General features: G+C 47.2%; 1 protein-coding gene across 10 annotated transcripts in view; it reads right to left on the bottom strand.

The window, feature by feature from the left end:
• BRSK1 (BR serine/threonine kinase 1) overlaps nt 1-14,434 on the bottom strand; it is a 50,949-nt gene that overhangs the window by 11,670 nt on the left and 24,845 nt on the right. For 9 of the 10 annotated variants that reach the window (XM_079950377.1, XM_079950375.1, XM_079950378.1 and 6 more), the window contains 10 exons: nt 12,564-12,704; nt 11,617-11,733; nt 9,108-9,141; nt 6,892-6,960; nt 6,068-6,214; nt 4,693-4,724; nt 3,774-3,938; nt 2,776-2,873; nt 1,725-1,875; nt 833-893 (listed from right to left, as the gene is read on the bottom strand). In XM_079950377.1, coding sequence (XP_079806503.1) covers nt 833-893; nt 1,725-1,875; nt 2,776-2,873; nt 3,774-3,938; nt 4,693-4,724; nt 6,068-6,214; nt 6,892-6,960; nt 9,108-9,141; nt 11,617-11,733; nt 12,564-12,704 — 1,015 coding nt within the window. Of the gene's footprint in view, nt 1-832; nt 894-1,724; nt 1,876-2,775; nt 2,874-3,773; nt 3,939-4,692; nt 4,725-6,067; nt 6,215-6,891; nt 6,961-9,107; nt 9,142-11,616; nt 11,734-12,563; nt 12,705-14,434 lie in introns of those variants that run through there. The other variant, XM_079950376.1, reaches the window with a different exon arrangement.

Genomic DNA, 14,434 nt, shown 5'->3' with positions numbered 1-14,434 from the left:
CATGTGCTTAATGCCATGCCTAGTTTGGCCCTTTGCCTTCCCTTTGATCACTTCAAACTGGTTTCTCCCCTTGCCTCCAACTTTCCAGATCTAGCTGTGGACCTGCCCACATTTTCAAGGCACCCCACCTCAAACTCTTGTTCCCACAGAACCTTGAGCCCTGTCCCTTTCATCGAACCCTACCTGCATATACACCATACATTTAAAGCACATAGCTTCCCCCCCAAAAAAATCCTGGGAACTGTAACTTACTCCTCGCAGAGCTACGATTCCCAGCACCCTTAATGGACTGCAGTTTCCAAGATTCTGCAAGGGTGTGTGGGTGTGCATTAAATGTGTGGCGTGTACACAGCCCCTCTCTCTCTCTGACATCCCTCATCAAAGTCTACACATGTCTTCTCTCCTTTTCTCTTTAAGGTCACTACTATATTTCACTGACAGAGGCCAGGCATGTTTGAAAGCTAGGTACCAGGTGGCAGTTCAACAGGTCCAGCTTTCTCCTGGCATGGGGATGCAATAAGGGGGGAGAGGGGTGCATGGGGGAGTGATATGCACTTGGCTAATTTTCTGCCTGCCGTGTATGCAAGCCCCACTGTGAGGAGAACCAGCGATTGACTGAGCACCTCTTCCCTCCCCTCACCAACTTAAACTGAGTGCAAGATGAGATGTGAATGAGGCTGCTGGATCTGCAGATCTGTTTCCAAATCCCAGTCCCTCCAAAACCCACTCCCCCCCCCTTCCCTATGCCCCACAACACCTTTGCCCACCACCCAATCTTCTGCCCCTTTCCCTTCCCCAACTCTGTAATTTCTCCAATATCTCAGGTACTCACCCTGGGGCTACTGAGGGGACTGGAGGATAAGCCAGTGGAGGCACCACTTACAGATCGAGACCTGTTAGTTGGGGAGAAAACCATATTGAGGGTTAGTACCATCTTGGGGGGTCAGATGAGACACACAGGGAAAAAGCAGGAGATACACAAAAATGTTTTTGCAGAAACAGCAGTAAGGGGAGCAATGCACTGCAGTTCTGTGCAGTTTTCAACACAACCCGCAGGGGCAGCAAAGATCAACAATGCACAAGGGCAATTCTAACAACTCAAGAACGGGACATGAAAGTGTTAAACAAACTCTGTGTTTGCCTCCTTGGCAGAAACTAAGTATTAAAAATGAAATGTTAACACAAAGAGCCAGAGGCGGCTAAATAACTGCTCTACATGCAACTACCAGCAAGAGACAGCAAAGTTTTGTTAGTCCAGTAAACATACAGTGGTGCCTCGCAAGACGAAATTAATCCGTTCCGCGAGTCTCTTCGTCTTGTGGTTTTTTCGTCTTGCAAAGCACGGCTATTAGCGGCTTAGCGGATTAGCGCTATTAGCGGCTATTAGTGGCTTAGCGGCTTAGAAAAAGGGGAAAAAAGGGGGGGAAACTCGCAAGAACTCGCAAGACGTTTCGTCTTGCGAAGCAAGCCCATAGGGAAATTCATCTTGCGAAGCACCTCAAAAGACGGAAAACTCTTTCGTCTAGCGAGTTTTTCGTCTTGCGAGGCATTCGTCTTGCGGGGCACCACTGTACATTGAATTCCTTGTGCAGCCACTGGATGGCAACCAAAGGTTAAAATATTTGCACTTCCCAGTTCCTGGAGCAGAGGAAGCGCACACAAAAAATGCAATGGCGCCTCTTAATGCCAGGCTGCAGAAGCGTCGCTGCTAAACACCTACTCACCGCTGGCTATGTTGTGCCATCTCTATGGCCCTTCGGGCCGGAACGGGAGAACCGCCATCGGTGACGCTCAGAACTTCCATGGACTTCCGCTCAGGTCGGCGCTTCCCGTGTCGGTTCAGCATGGGCGAGTCGACTCGCTTCCGAGGAGGGTCTAGAATAAATGGGGGGGGGGGGCGGGAGGCAGTACTTCAGTACTGAGAGAGCCACATTTCCAAATACGCTGATGCCACCTCTCTCTCCCTCTCCGTTAGAATCATACAACTGTGGAAGTGGAAGGGACCCCGAGGGTCATCCAGTCCAACCACTTGCAACGCAGGAATCTCAACTAAAGCACCCATGGCAGGTGGCCATCCAGCCTCTGCTTTCTCAAACACACACACACACACACACACACACACACACACACACACTGCTTCCACTGGGCCAGGCACAGCAATGTATTGGGCGAGGGGGTAATGGTGATGAGAAATGCAGTTCTCAGGGCACCAACAGAAGTCTGCAGTGCATTCAGTGACGGGATGCACAAAAATCCAGCTCTCGCTTAGATGTGGTGGCAACAGTGGGATACTTGTAGGAGAATGTCTTCAAGGACTGTACCCTAGAGTAGTTTAGAGCAGGTGTCGGGAACCTTTGGACAACCAGATGTTGCTGGACTACAGCTCCCATCAGCCTGAGCAAGCAGGGCCAATGGGTAGGGAGGTGGGAGTTGTAGGTCAGCACCAAAGCTGGAAGGCCAAAGGTTCCTCACACCCAGTTGCACAGGTGACAACACCTGTTCATTGCCTTTCAGATCTTTCCAGGTTCCCCAACACAGGCAAAATCCCCAGATGAGACATGGAAAGAGGGAGGGAGTCCTTGGAAGGTTGCCTATCAACCCAGCAGCATTTTCTCAAGGGCCATTGTTAAGAAGGGGGCTCCAGGGTATTCCAAAAATGTCTTTTGGATCCTTCGGCAGCACTGTGTCCGTTGGCATCTCCCTGGGATTCCTGGGAACAAGCCTCCCACTCCCACACCCTGACGTGTGTCGGGAACGGGCTCCCTGACATCTCACCAACATCATTGCGCGGAGGCAGATCCTCATCCTCGCAGCTGGGATATCTCTCTTTGCGGTCAAGGAGCAAATAGTAGATCATTTTCTCCTGGTTCTCCCTGAAGTGGAGAGGGGGAGAAATTGAGGGAACAGGGTCAGGATGCAGCCAGCAGCTTCCTCCCTACAAACCCAGATATTTATGCTTAACACCCACCCTCCCTGCTGCTTCCTGATTCTTCTGTTTTTCATCAATGCTTTTGCCAAGAACTAAACCTCAGCCCTCCTTCACCTCTCGTAGAACACACCCATGCCACAAACCTATGGGCAGTTTGAGCCAGTGTGCAAAAGCTGTTGCAACTTCTCTCAAGGAACTATGGGAACTGTAGTTTTGCAGGAGTGCTGAGACTTCTCTGTGAGAACAACCCTAGCTTCAGGAATTTCCAGAAAACCTATTCATTCAGCATGTTAGATAAAAAAAGTTCTACAGCACCAGTAAACTATGCATTAGAAAAGCAAGTGTTACTCCACATTGTCTAATGCCTTTTCCTGTCACTTTCCTTCTTGCAGAAAGTCCAGTCTCTGTGGGAAATGGATTTGTTGCTCAGAACATCCCAATCAACTATAATTATGCAAACCTGAATTTGCCTGCAAATGATGGAATCTCACCCCCAAACAGCAGCTGTCTGGAAGCCCCCTTCCTCCTATAGCTCCCAATTCCTAGCAGGGAACCTAAGCTGCCTACAAACCATTTTACACACCAGGCATAAGCTCTGAAGCACATGAGACCACCATCTTGCTGAGGCAAAGCAGGTCTGGCTTTTGATCAGTGCCTGGATGGCTGACGCCCTGGGAAACACACGTATCTCACCTTGGGTTCAGAAAGGAGGGAGGAAATTTAAAAAATATAAAACCTCCCCCAGAGCATTCCTCCACTACTTCAGTGCATCCCCACAGTGCAATGTGCAAAACGTTAGACAGGCTCTCCTTCCCCATTCCAGCCACGTGCCCCAATCTCTCACCCCTCGGTCTGCAGCTCCTGCTTCAACTTATTCTTGTCGCGGAAACAGCCAAGGGAGTGCATGCTCTCCAGCACGTCAGGATCCAGCTCGCTGACTGACTGAATCCGTCGGATGGCCACCTTCCTAGGAATCGGCTGCTCTGGCTCTGGTTCATTCTTACCTCCCCTGGGAGAAAAGAAGCACAGACCACGTAAGAGGAAAGTAAGGTTTGGCCAAAAGCCACTATCAACCTCAGGTTGGCAAATGCTAGCCAGCCCGGCTTTATATTTTCACAGCGGAGTGTGTATGTCAAGTTTTGAGGTTGGGATTAGGGTTGTTGCTTTTCTTCCCCCCATGCAATTTTTTTACAATTAATTGTATGTATAACAATTCATACTGTATGTATAACAAAGCATGGCTTTTGTCATGATCTAGGGTCCAGAAAAGAATCTATATATTACGTGCCCATGGAAATACTGTTTCAGGATTCTATTTTGCACCAGCATTTTAGTATTGTTGTAACAGCTTATAGCCAAAAATAAACAAAACAAACCCACTATCGTGAATATGAATTTCGCTTTTCTGGCGCTCATGGATACAAAGCTATGTTTGGACACATTTAAGCTGGAAGCTCAGAGATCAATGAGATGGATCTAGGGCATGGTTCCCCAAACTTGGGTCTCCAGCTGTTTCTGGACTAAAATCCCCATTATCCCTGTCTAGCTAGGGATGGTGGGAGTTGTAGTCTGAAAACAGCTGCAGACCCAAGTTTGGAAACCCAGGGATGTATTTGACTGAGAAACTATTTATACTCTGCCCACCTCCTAGGTTTAGTTTCTCCATGTGCCCCCCCACCTCACACACACATATCTCCACCCAGTGAAGCCAGAAAATATTGGGACTTGGTGGGAATGAAAGAGAAGGATCTGGAGGTACTCACAAGAACCATGGGTGCTTCTGGATCTGTTCCAGCTAAAGTCGCCGCATGAAGGGGGGGGGGGGGGAACAACAACATTAGAAACCTTTTCTCCCTAAATCATCTATACAGTAAATGCAATCCTCTACAAGTCTACTCAAAAGAAAGCCTCACTGAGGTTGGCGAGGCTTAGTCCCAGGAAAGTGGATGTCGGATCTGAAGAGCTCCCCACCCAAAACTATGTTATTGCTTCTTTTCCAACTAAGGATGGGCAAATCTAGCAGTTTTAGTTTCTGATTTGTCCAGTCTTAAGTTCAGCTCCCCACATTTCTGCATCACTTTGCAGGGAGGGGGCAATTTAAAAACCCTCATGAAAACTCATCAGCATTTTAATGGTTGGATGGGAGGTTGCCTGCTCTTGGAGTCACACTCCCTCTGAAGGAGCAGGAATGCAGCCTGGGGGTACTCCTGGATCCCTTGCTGTTGCTCAAGACTCAGGTGGCCTCAGTAGCACCTTCCATCAGCTTCAGCTGGTGGCCCAGCTGTGTCCCTATCTGGACAGGGATAACCTAACTTCTATCATCTATGCTCTGGTAACATCCAGGTTAGATTACTGCAGGGCGTTATCTGTAGGGCTTGGAAACTTCAGCTGGTGCAGAATTTGGCCACCAGGTTGCTCACCGTGGCAATATAGTTTAAGCATATAACACCAATCCTAGCCCAATGGCACTGGCTGCCAATTAGTTCCCAGTTCTTATTTTTATTATGTATTTTGTTTTCTCGTGTTGTGAACCAGCCTATGATCTTCGGACGAAGTGGGTATACAATTTTGATTAATAATAATAATTTATCCTAATATCTACATTTTTGCAAAGCATATTTTCTCTAGTACTTACATTTTCCCTAATATAATGCAATTTGTATGTCACACACACACACACACACACACACACACACACACGGATAGTTATACCTCTATATGTCTACTTCTTGTTTTGTCTCCATTGTTTTCTGTGTAATTTGTTTGCACAAATGTGTGATTCTGTGTAATTTGTTTGGAAAAACTGAAGTAATGTGTACAAGAATACATGAAAAGCGTGCCTTAAAAATTTTTTTGGGGTAAATATTTTTTCAAGTACAATTCTGTAAATTTTAAATATATTTGTAAATGTTTATACACATCTTACATTAGTAGATGAATTTTCCGAATACATTACTCAGCTGCAGGAGTGCACTGTAAAATTCAGAGAATTGCAAATTTCAAAAAGATGGTTGTCTCTTGGTTCATACATAGTTTTGGAAAATGCAAATCAGGTGAATTCGCCTTTAAAGGAAAAATGAATCGAATGTCTTCCCCATACCCTACTTTAACAGTGTTTGCACCACTGGGATTACTCACACTGAGTCTTTTCTCAGGCTCCACCTCAATCATGCCCCGCAGGAGGTTCTGGCAGTCGGGCGGGATGAAATGGGGCATATGGAAGATCCCCCGCTTCACCTTCTCAAGCAGCTGGCGTAGGTTGTCGTCATCAAAGGGTAGCGCTCCCTGCAGGACAAAGGGCGAGAGAACCGACCCCAAAATGAAAGCTCACACAGTTTTTTCAGCATTGAGATTTCAAATGCAGAATGGGTTTTGGGGGTTTTTTGCGTTTAAATTCAAGTTCTAGATGTTGGACACTTAGTGCCACCTGTCCCTTCCAGGAGAGGTTCTTCAGGCACCCTCACTTTTGACTTGTAGATCTTGATCTTTTTACACTGACAGGCCTTTGTAACTATTTCATTTTTATTTTTTGGAATAGTTAATGGTTATCTGTATTGTTTTCAATTGTTGTTTTATGTTTCAGTGTTGTGCTCCACCCCAATACTTTGTGATGTGGCAGCACAGAAATGTGTTTGTAAATAAATAAAGCACATGCAACTCAGATGGGAGACCTGTGGCTTTCCGGATGTTGTTGGACTACAACTCCCATCATCTCTGACCATCGGTCGTGCCAGCTGGGGCTGATGGGAGAAGAAGTCCAACAATACCTGGATGTATTCACATCAGTGAACTTCAGTCCATCATGTCCATTAATTTCAACAGGTCTGCTCTGAGTAGGACCAGCATTGGACATAGGTTGCTCTGAGCAACCTTGGAACACCTTTGCCACAGGGAGGACAACATGGTGGGGGGCGGGCAGGTGGTGTTGAAGAGCCTGGCAATTTACTGGGGAGCAGCCTTACCACCAGCAGGGCAAAGAGGATGACTCCGCAACTCCACATGTCAGCGCGACGTCCATCGTACTTCTCCCCCTAATGAGTGAAGAGCAGAGAGATTTGGTGGGTTGGCAACTTGGGAGGGCAGGGGCAGGACAGGGAAAGCTTGGCTGGGAATGAATGACAGACAATAAAGAAATCAGAGTGGAGAGTGGAAGGCTCGCCCAAGTGTTAAGAACAGGCGGGAAGGGGATATATCTCTACAAGGATGAGAGAACCTTGTCTCTCGCCACCTGCCCCAACTCCTCCTGCCCTCGCTTAGTCCATTACTCAGCAAGCTCTATTGTCTCCTGGCTCCAGTCTATGGCCATCAAGAAGGGATAAAAATTTCCCCATCTTCCAGGATTGGTTGATGTTCCCCTTCCCCAATACCCTCCACAAGCAGTAGTGGCTGCTGCAGTGGAGCAGAGCCACCCTCTCATCACTGGCTTTGCTGCAGCTTATGCAGACAGGGCTGGCATGAGCTGGTGGCACAGCTGGGCTGTGTGAATGACACGCCGACACAGCCAATCGGGCACTCCCACCAGTGTCTCTCTGCAGCCCTGACCTTGCAGCTGCCCTGACCCAGCCTTGTCCAGGTGAGCTGCACCAGGAGGGCGACTCTGCCCCTGTTCACAAGTGGGTGGTGCTTCTTCCCAGCATCAAAAACATCTTATTTCTGGGGGAAGGAATTCAGTAGATATCCTCCAGGTCACTGAATTTAAATTTCAGATCTAGCAGCTCTGGAATGGGGCTTATGGTGCTTTAAGAGTGTTGAAGTTTTTCAGAAGAAGCTACCATATTGTACAGAGCAAGGCCTTACTAAAGCAGAGATGGGGAACCTATGGACCTCTATCATGGGACTACAACTCCCATCAGCCCTGGTCAGCTGGACGGGGCTGATGGGAGTTGGAGTCCAACCGTGCCTGGAGGCAGGTCGCAGGTTCCCCTTCCCAGCATAAAGGGTGTGAGGGATGAGAGACAAGCAACTACCAGTCACCTCCAATAACACCTCCCCCTGTTCAAGCCCACATATAATTAGAGCAGTCGCCAAGTTAAAAAAGGAAAGGTAAATTTATCATATGAGTTGAAGTTGATTAATTAATTAATTACTCACTTAAATCTACACAAATGTGAATATAAGTGGGGGGAATCGTTCTACAAAATGGCATACTTTACTCTGTTACACAAGCCTGAATCGCACCAGGCACCATCCTGGATACATGACCTTTCACACATAGGAAGGGGTGTCTCTTTTAAAATGCTGCTTGCTATCTGCAGTTTGTTACGTCCTTATAGGAAGAAAAATTGAACTAGGTCAACGCAAATGCTACAATCCTATATACCTTTTTTTCAACCCGAGGATCGCCTTTCCTTCTTGGCGACCTTCTGGGGGCCACATGCCAGGGCTGAGCAGGGCCAGAGGCAAAAGTGGGCAGACCGAGACATGTGAAATTTGCCTTTCTGCAGAAGGCTATTTTCCACACCCACCTCCCTACCCTCCATCCAAACAAACAGGAAGCATGACCAGAGCCCAAGGACAAATTCCAGCCAGGCAAAAACACTTGAGGAGGGTGTGGATCATGTCTGGTGAAGGCTGTGGCTCTGGATGGACTGTGGCCTGGGGAGAGCCCTGAGGGCCAGGCAGAGAGGCCTGGAGGGCCACATTTGACCCCTGTCCCTGCTATAACCTGTGAAGAACTCCCATTCAACTTGATGGGACTTAACGTCTGAGTTGACAAACATAGGATTGTACTGTGAGTTAGTTGCCCATAAGTCCCACTGGAATCAATGGGTGTTAAGTCAATCACCAATACCTTTTCACATTTATTTAAATGGGATGTAAGCGCAACTAGTTTGGTTTGAATTCGACCCACTTCTGAAATCCGTTGACTGATTCAACAGAGTCTCCTTTTAAGTCAACCAAAACTGCTCCCCACTTTCTTGTTTTAACAAATTAAGCAACCAACTGTTCAATCCTATACATGCCTACTCAGAAATCAGCCCCACCCAGATCCATGGGGCTTATTCCATGGCAAATGGGTAGAAGATGATGACATACGACTGGGAAGCCGTTACCCCAACCCAAGTGAAGCCTGGTGCCAGGCTTGACGGACCCCTGGTTTGATCCCTGGGCAAGAGGGAAGGGAAGGAGATGCCATCAAGGCAGGGGAGGGGTGTGGGCACTAGGCCTGAGTCCTTACCTTGATCACCTCAGGACATGCATAGTGAGGAGAACTGCAGCCCAGCATTGGGGGCAGAAAAGAGAAAGACAGAGAGACAGAGGAAGAGTGAAATGCAGAAGAAAGCAGACCCCCCCAGGGCCTTGGGTTCAAACAGGCATGTGAAGAGGAGCCTGCGGGACTTCTTCCCACCCACCCACCCACCCACAAGCACACCGCCCCCAAAACCTAAGATGTATTTGTGGAGGGGAATGTTCCCCCTGTTCATTCTTGTCCCACAAGTGCTGGGTGGTTTCAGCTGCCAGGTCCAGGAGGCTGGCCATGAGGAGGCAGGAAGAGAGACTGAGGCAGGGAAGGAGCCTGCACATACATTTAAAGCGCATTTAGCACACATTTGGTAAGGTAAAGGTAAAGGACCCTTAGACGGTTAAGTCCAGTCAAAGGCGACTGTGGGGTTGCGAAGCTCATCTTGCTTTCAGGCCAAGGGAGCCGGTGTTTGTCCACAGACAACTTTCTGGGTCATGTGGCCAGCATGACTAAACCGCTTCTGGCGCAACAGGGCACAGTGACAGAAACCAGAGTGCACAGAAATGCCGTTTACCTATTTATCTACTTGCACTTTGATGTGCTTTTGAACTGCTAGGTTAGCAGAAGCTGAGACAGAGCAATGGGAGCTCATCCCATCGCGGGGATTCGAACCGCCGACCTTCTGATCGGCAAGCCCAAGAGGCTCAGTGGTTTAGAGCACAGTGCCACCTGCATCCCCCTAGTACACATTTAAAGCACGTGAACTAGCACACATGAAGCACATGGAACAACTCTTCGGCCTTCCTTGGCACTGCCCTCCATTTTTTCCTGGGGAGTGTCATCACATCGACACCATACACTTAAATTGCATTTAAAGCACACGGCTCGCCCCCAAAGAATCCTGGGAGCTGTGGTTTGTTAAGGGTGCTAGGAATTGTTGCTCTGTGAAGGGTAAGGAACAGTTCCCAGGATTCTCTGGAGGAGGTCATGTATTTTAAAATTATGGCAGGTATGTAGCCATAGGTGTGCTTTAAATGTGTGCTAAAAGTGCTTTGAATGTATGGTGTTGATGCTGTGATGGTGGAAGTGCTTTGGGTGTTCATTATTTATCTATTTTAAATGTGAGGGGGTGGTTTTTTGGGGGAGGGGGGTTACACTGCCTATACATCACACTGGCATTTACAGCAGCTTACAAAAAAGGAAAAAGCAACTTTTTTCAAAAAAATAATAATATTCAAATAAAATACAGATTATAAAAAACAACCACAAATTTTATAAAGGACGTACAGTCATGTGGCTGCAATTAGGCAATCTCAAAGCATGTCCTTCACTTCCTCCCAGAACGAAATATGTCCCAGCTTTGAGGCTAAAGAGCTGGCAAGCGAAGTTCACTTTCGGGCCAAAAAACCAGTCGTGGTATTATTCATGCTATCAGTAGTTACGTGATTTTTAAAAACAACAAAACAAAGAATATTTCAGCTGGGGGAAGTAAATTCAGATTTAGACCGTGACATGAAGACAGCAGGGCCTTAACCACAATCCCCATTTGGATCAGGCTTTCCCACAGCTGCTATTTGTCCCAAAAGAGATGTTGCCATTTTCACCAAATAGAAGCCAGAGAGGTGCGAGGGCTGATCAGAACTGGAACAGGGTCAGGGCACAGAGTTAAAGCCCTGCTCCCCTGACAGCACAGTCCCGACCTGGATCAGGGGTGGGAAGGCAAGCACACAGTAGCTGCTATTTCCTTTTTTAAAAAAAACAATTCACAAAATTACTAAATGTGTGAGTGACGTCACGTTCAGTTTGGGCAGTGCTGAACTTGAGAAGCTGCAGTGTGAAAAACCAGAGCCCACATCTGTCTTCTTTTTGCTAGCATATTTTTTTCTTTTTTTTCCAGATTGACAGCCTTAATGGGAGAGTGACTGGTAGGGCTACCAATCGGGTTTGGGAATCCCAGAGCAGGGGGTGGAGCAAGGGAGAGCCGTGGTGGTGTGGGCCAGAGAAAGCGGTGAATTACTGTACCTCCGTTCCCTGGGAAGGGTGTAAGAGAACAGCATAGGGATAGGTGGGAGGGTCGACCTATGGCAACACAGCCAAGGTGACATAGATCATGTCATTCCTTGGATGAGACCCTTGTGCCACTCTATTATAGGGCTGGCAAATCCCCCCCAAAATCCCCCCCTCTGCTGCAAACGCAGGAGTGATTCACATACTATACAGCAGATATTTCTGATTTCTGGACACTCCAGTGAACCCCATCATGTGTGAAAAGGAAGCACATTTCTTAAAAAGACATGCGCCGGCTTCTCTGGGTTTGCAGACATGCGCTTCCTTCCCACTTCATGTTTTATGGTACTCCCTGCAGGAAACACCAGCGGTGCTTTTGGTGTTCCTGCCAAACAAGGATCAACTGATGCCTGACTTCTCATCCTCATCCTCCTCTCTTTTGTGGTGTTGTGTGCAACACTCCAATCAGCCCTCCACACGTTAGAGGTTGGCTCACCCACAACTTGTTTCCAGCAGGCTATCTCCGACCTGCAGGGAGGCCATGCCGAAATCTGCAATCCGGATATTGTTCTTCTCATCCAGCAACAAGTTCTCCGGCTTCAAGTCTCGGTGGCTGGGGAGGTCCAAACAAAATGAAAGGAGACTGGTCAGCGGGAGACCCAAAAGGCACATGCACGCGAAACATCCCTTGCAGTCAAGTTGGACTGTGCAGAAGGGAAGAGAAACCTAAGGCCCTTCAGGCCTCACTATCTGACCCCTAGGACTCTCTCAAAACCCCACCTCCCTTTCCAGGCTATACCCATCACTGGCCTCTGCTTCATGCCTTTCTCACAAGCTCCTTGAGCTTTGCTAATGCCTCTTGTTTGCCTTGGAGGAAAGATGGAGAGAGGAGTGTAGGCAGAGAGAAAAACCTCTGGCTTTTGAACAGCTGGGACATAACCTACTGGATAAAGGCTAAGACTGGAGTCACAGCCAATGCTCCACCCACTTTTGCCTTTGGCCACACCCACAACCGGCAAAGGGCTCCCACAAGGCAATGTGGTCCTTGGACTGAAAGAGGTTCCTCACTCTGGTTGTACAGCCACAGAGCACATTTCAGTGGTCCATAAGGCAGTGGAAGATCCAAACACAGTCTCAGCGACTCAGGGATGGGACAGCATGATGGTTATGATGATGATTAAATAAATAGACAGGTAAGCTATTATTTTGATAGCTCAAAGTGGCTTACAAAATGAGGACTTGAAATAAAGGTTCATAGACAGAATACAACACAATCAATACTTACACAATACCAAGGGAACAAAATGCTATGGCAGCAGAAGAAAAATAAACCATAAGAAAAATCATTTCCCCCCTTTCCTGCTGGGAAAAAAGAGCTACTTAGCAATATGTGATAACAGCAACAGGCAATGAGCAGACGAGGAGACGAGGGAAGATACTCACCATATAGAATAGCTATGGCAGAAATCCAAAGCTGAGACAATTTGTCGGAAAAACTTCCTGGCTTCCTTGGGTGTGAGGCGTCCCTTCTTCACCAAGTAGTCGAAGAGTTCCCCTCCTGAGACATGTTCCAAGACAAGGTATCTGACGCGGAAGGAGGCAGAGGGACCGAGAAGCAGGGAAAATCGGGAAAGAGGTCATGAGAATCCATCGGGCCCCCTGTGGAGAACAACCTCACCGAATTCCTTCTAAGCTGGAGCAACTGCAAAGCAGGCTGGGAGAAAAGGAAGCTAAATGCTTTGCCACAGAAGGTGGATGGGAAACCTGGTGCCTTCCAGATGTTGTTGGACTACAACTCACATCACCCCAGACCTTTGGCAACGCCGGCTGCGGCTGATGGGAGTTGGAGTGCCAACATCAAGATGGCGATAGGTTGCCCATCCCTGCTATAGAAAGAACAAGGGTGAGCAGTTCAATGTCTCTTCAAGTCACTTTTGGGTAAGATGAATTACCGGCTGTTATGCAATCCCAAAACACTGTGCAGACACCAGCTGTTGTAGCTGTAGAACCCAAAAGAGAGAAGCCACAGCTGTTGCAAACATGACAAAATTGCCTCATGGAAAGCACTTCTATGAAATAAAAACTGGGCAATGTACAAGTCATGGGTGGTAAGAGCGGCTTCACACTTTGCTTAGTTGCATCTGCACTAAGGAAAGTGTACCCAGCCCCAGCTTCCCAGCCGGCATACTGTGTACAACACCACATGCAGCTAAATACACATGTGTGCAATCTCACACAGGACTGTTAACATTACATTAAGCATGCCATATACTAAACATATAAGTGTCGTTCAGCCCGGACAATGAGGTCCAGCTTCGAGGGCCTTCTGGCGGTTCCCTCACTGTGAGAAGTGAAGTTACAGGGAACCAGGCAGAGGGCTTTCCCATCAGATGTCAAGGAAATAAACAACTATCTGATTTTTAGAAGACATCTGCAGGCAGACTGTTTAGGGAAGCTTTTAATGTTTGATGTTTTATTGTGTTTTTAATATTCTGTTGGGAGCAGCCAGATGAGCAGGGTATAAATAGTAAACTGTTATTATTGTTATTATTATTATAAGTGCTTTCCACGCCATGTCTAAAGTGGTCTTTGGCTCTCAGGACATTACAGCAGTTTGCAACAGCATGAACCTATGCATTTCTGCTTGGAAGTAAGTCCCCGCGGTGTTCAATGGTTCTCACTCCCAATTTTACATCATATGGCACTCCTAGGCATAATTATTCAGCAATAAAATCCCATCAGTTCAATGACCTGGTTTGCACAGTAGGCCAAACCGTGGATTGTTTAGCCTAACTAAGGTTTCTCTGAATATGTCAACCTGGCCCAACAGACTAACCACATGAAACCATAGTTTATGGTGGACTTTTGGAATCGTGTCTTTTTAAAACTATGGTTTGCTGTTATGTCCAGCCTTCTAAATTGTACTTTGTTTGGCCATCCTGTCCCAGACCCACACCAAGCTCCAAAGGAATTGCTTGGCAAGAAGCAGCTGGAAAACAAACCAAGCTCTGGAGAAACAAGCTATGGTTTGTTTGGCCGTCTGTGAGGCAACTTACAGTTTGTTGAACATGATTAAAACAAACCACGGTTTAGCATTATGTTGGAACTCAGTCCTGAGCAGATGCATTCAAGATTGCCCTGCACCACCACCACTAATATTGCTATTGTTATTAATATTTCTATAACACCATTCACCTGAGGATCACAAGGCAGTTTACAATATAAAAACACAAAAATTAATAACAAAAAAATACCCCCCACAATTTTAAAGGCCATAGATTTATTATTTACCTCCTGTCTCCCTACCAATTAAA

The sequence above is a fragment of the Podarcis cretensis genome (assembly GCF_951804945.1).
Source record: "Podarcis cretensis genome assembly, chromosome: 13".
In the NCBI taxonomy this organism is placed as follows: Eukaryota; Metazoa; Chordata; class Lepidosauria; order Squamata; family Lacertidae; genus Podarcis; species Podarcis cretensis.
The sequence above is the reverse complement of the archived record's forward strand: the minus strand, read 5'-3'. Positions and strand labels throughout refer to the sequence as shown.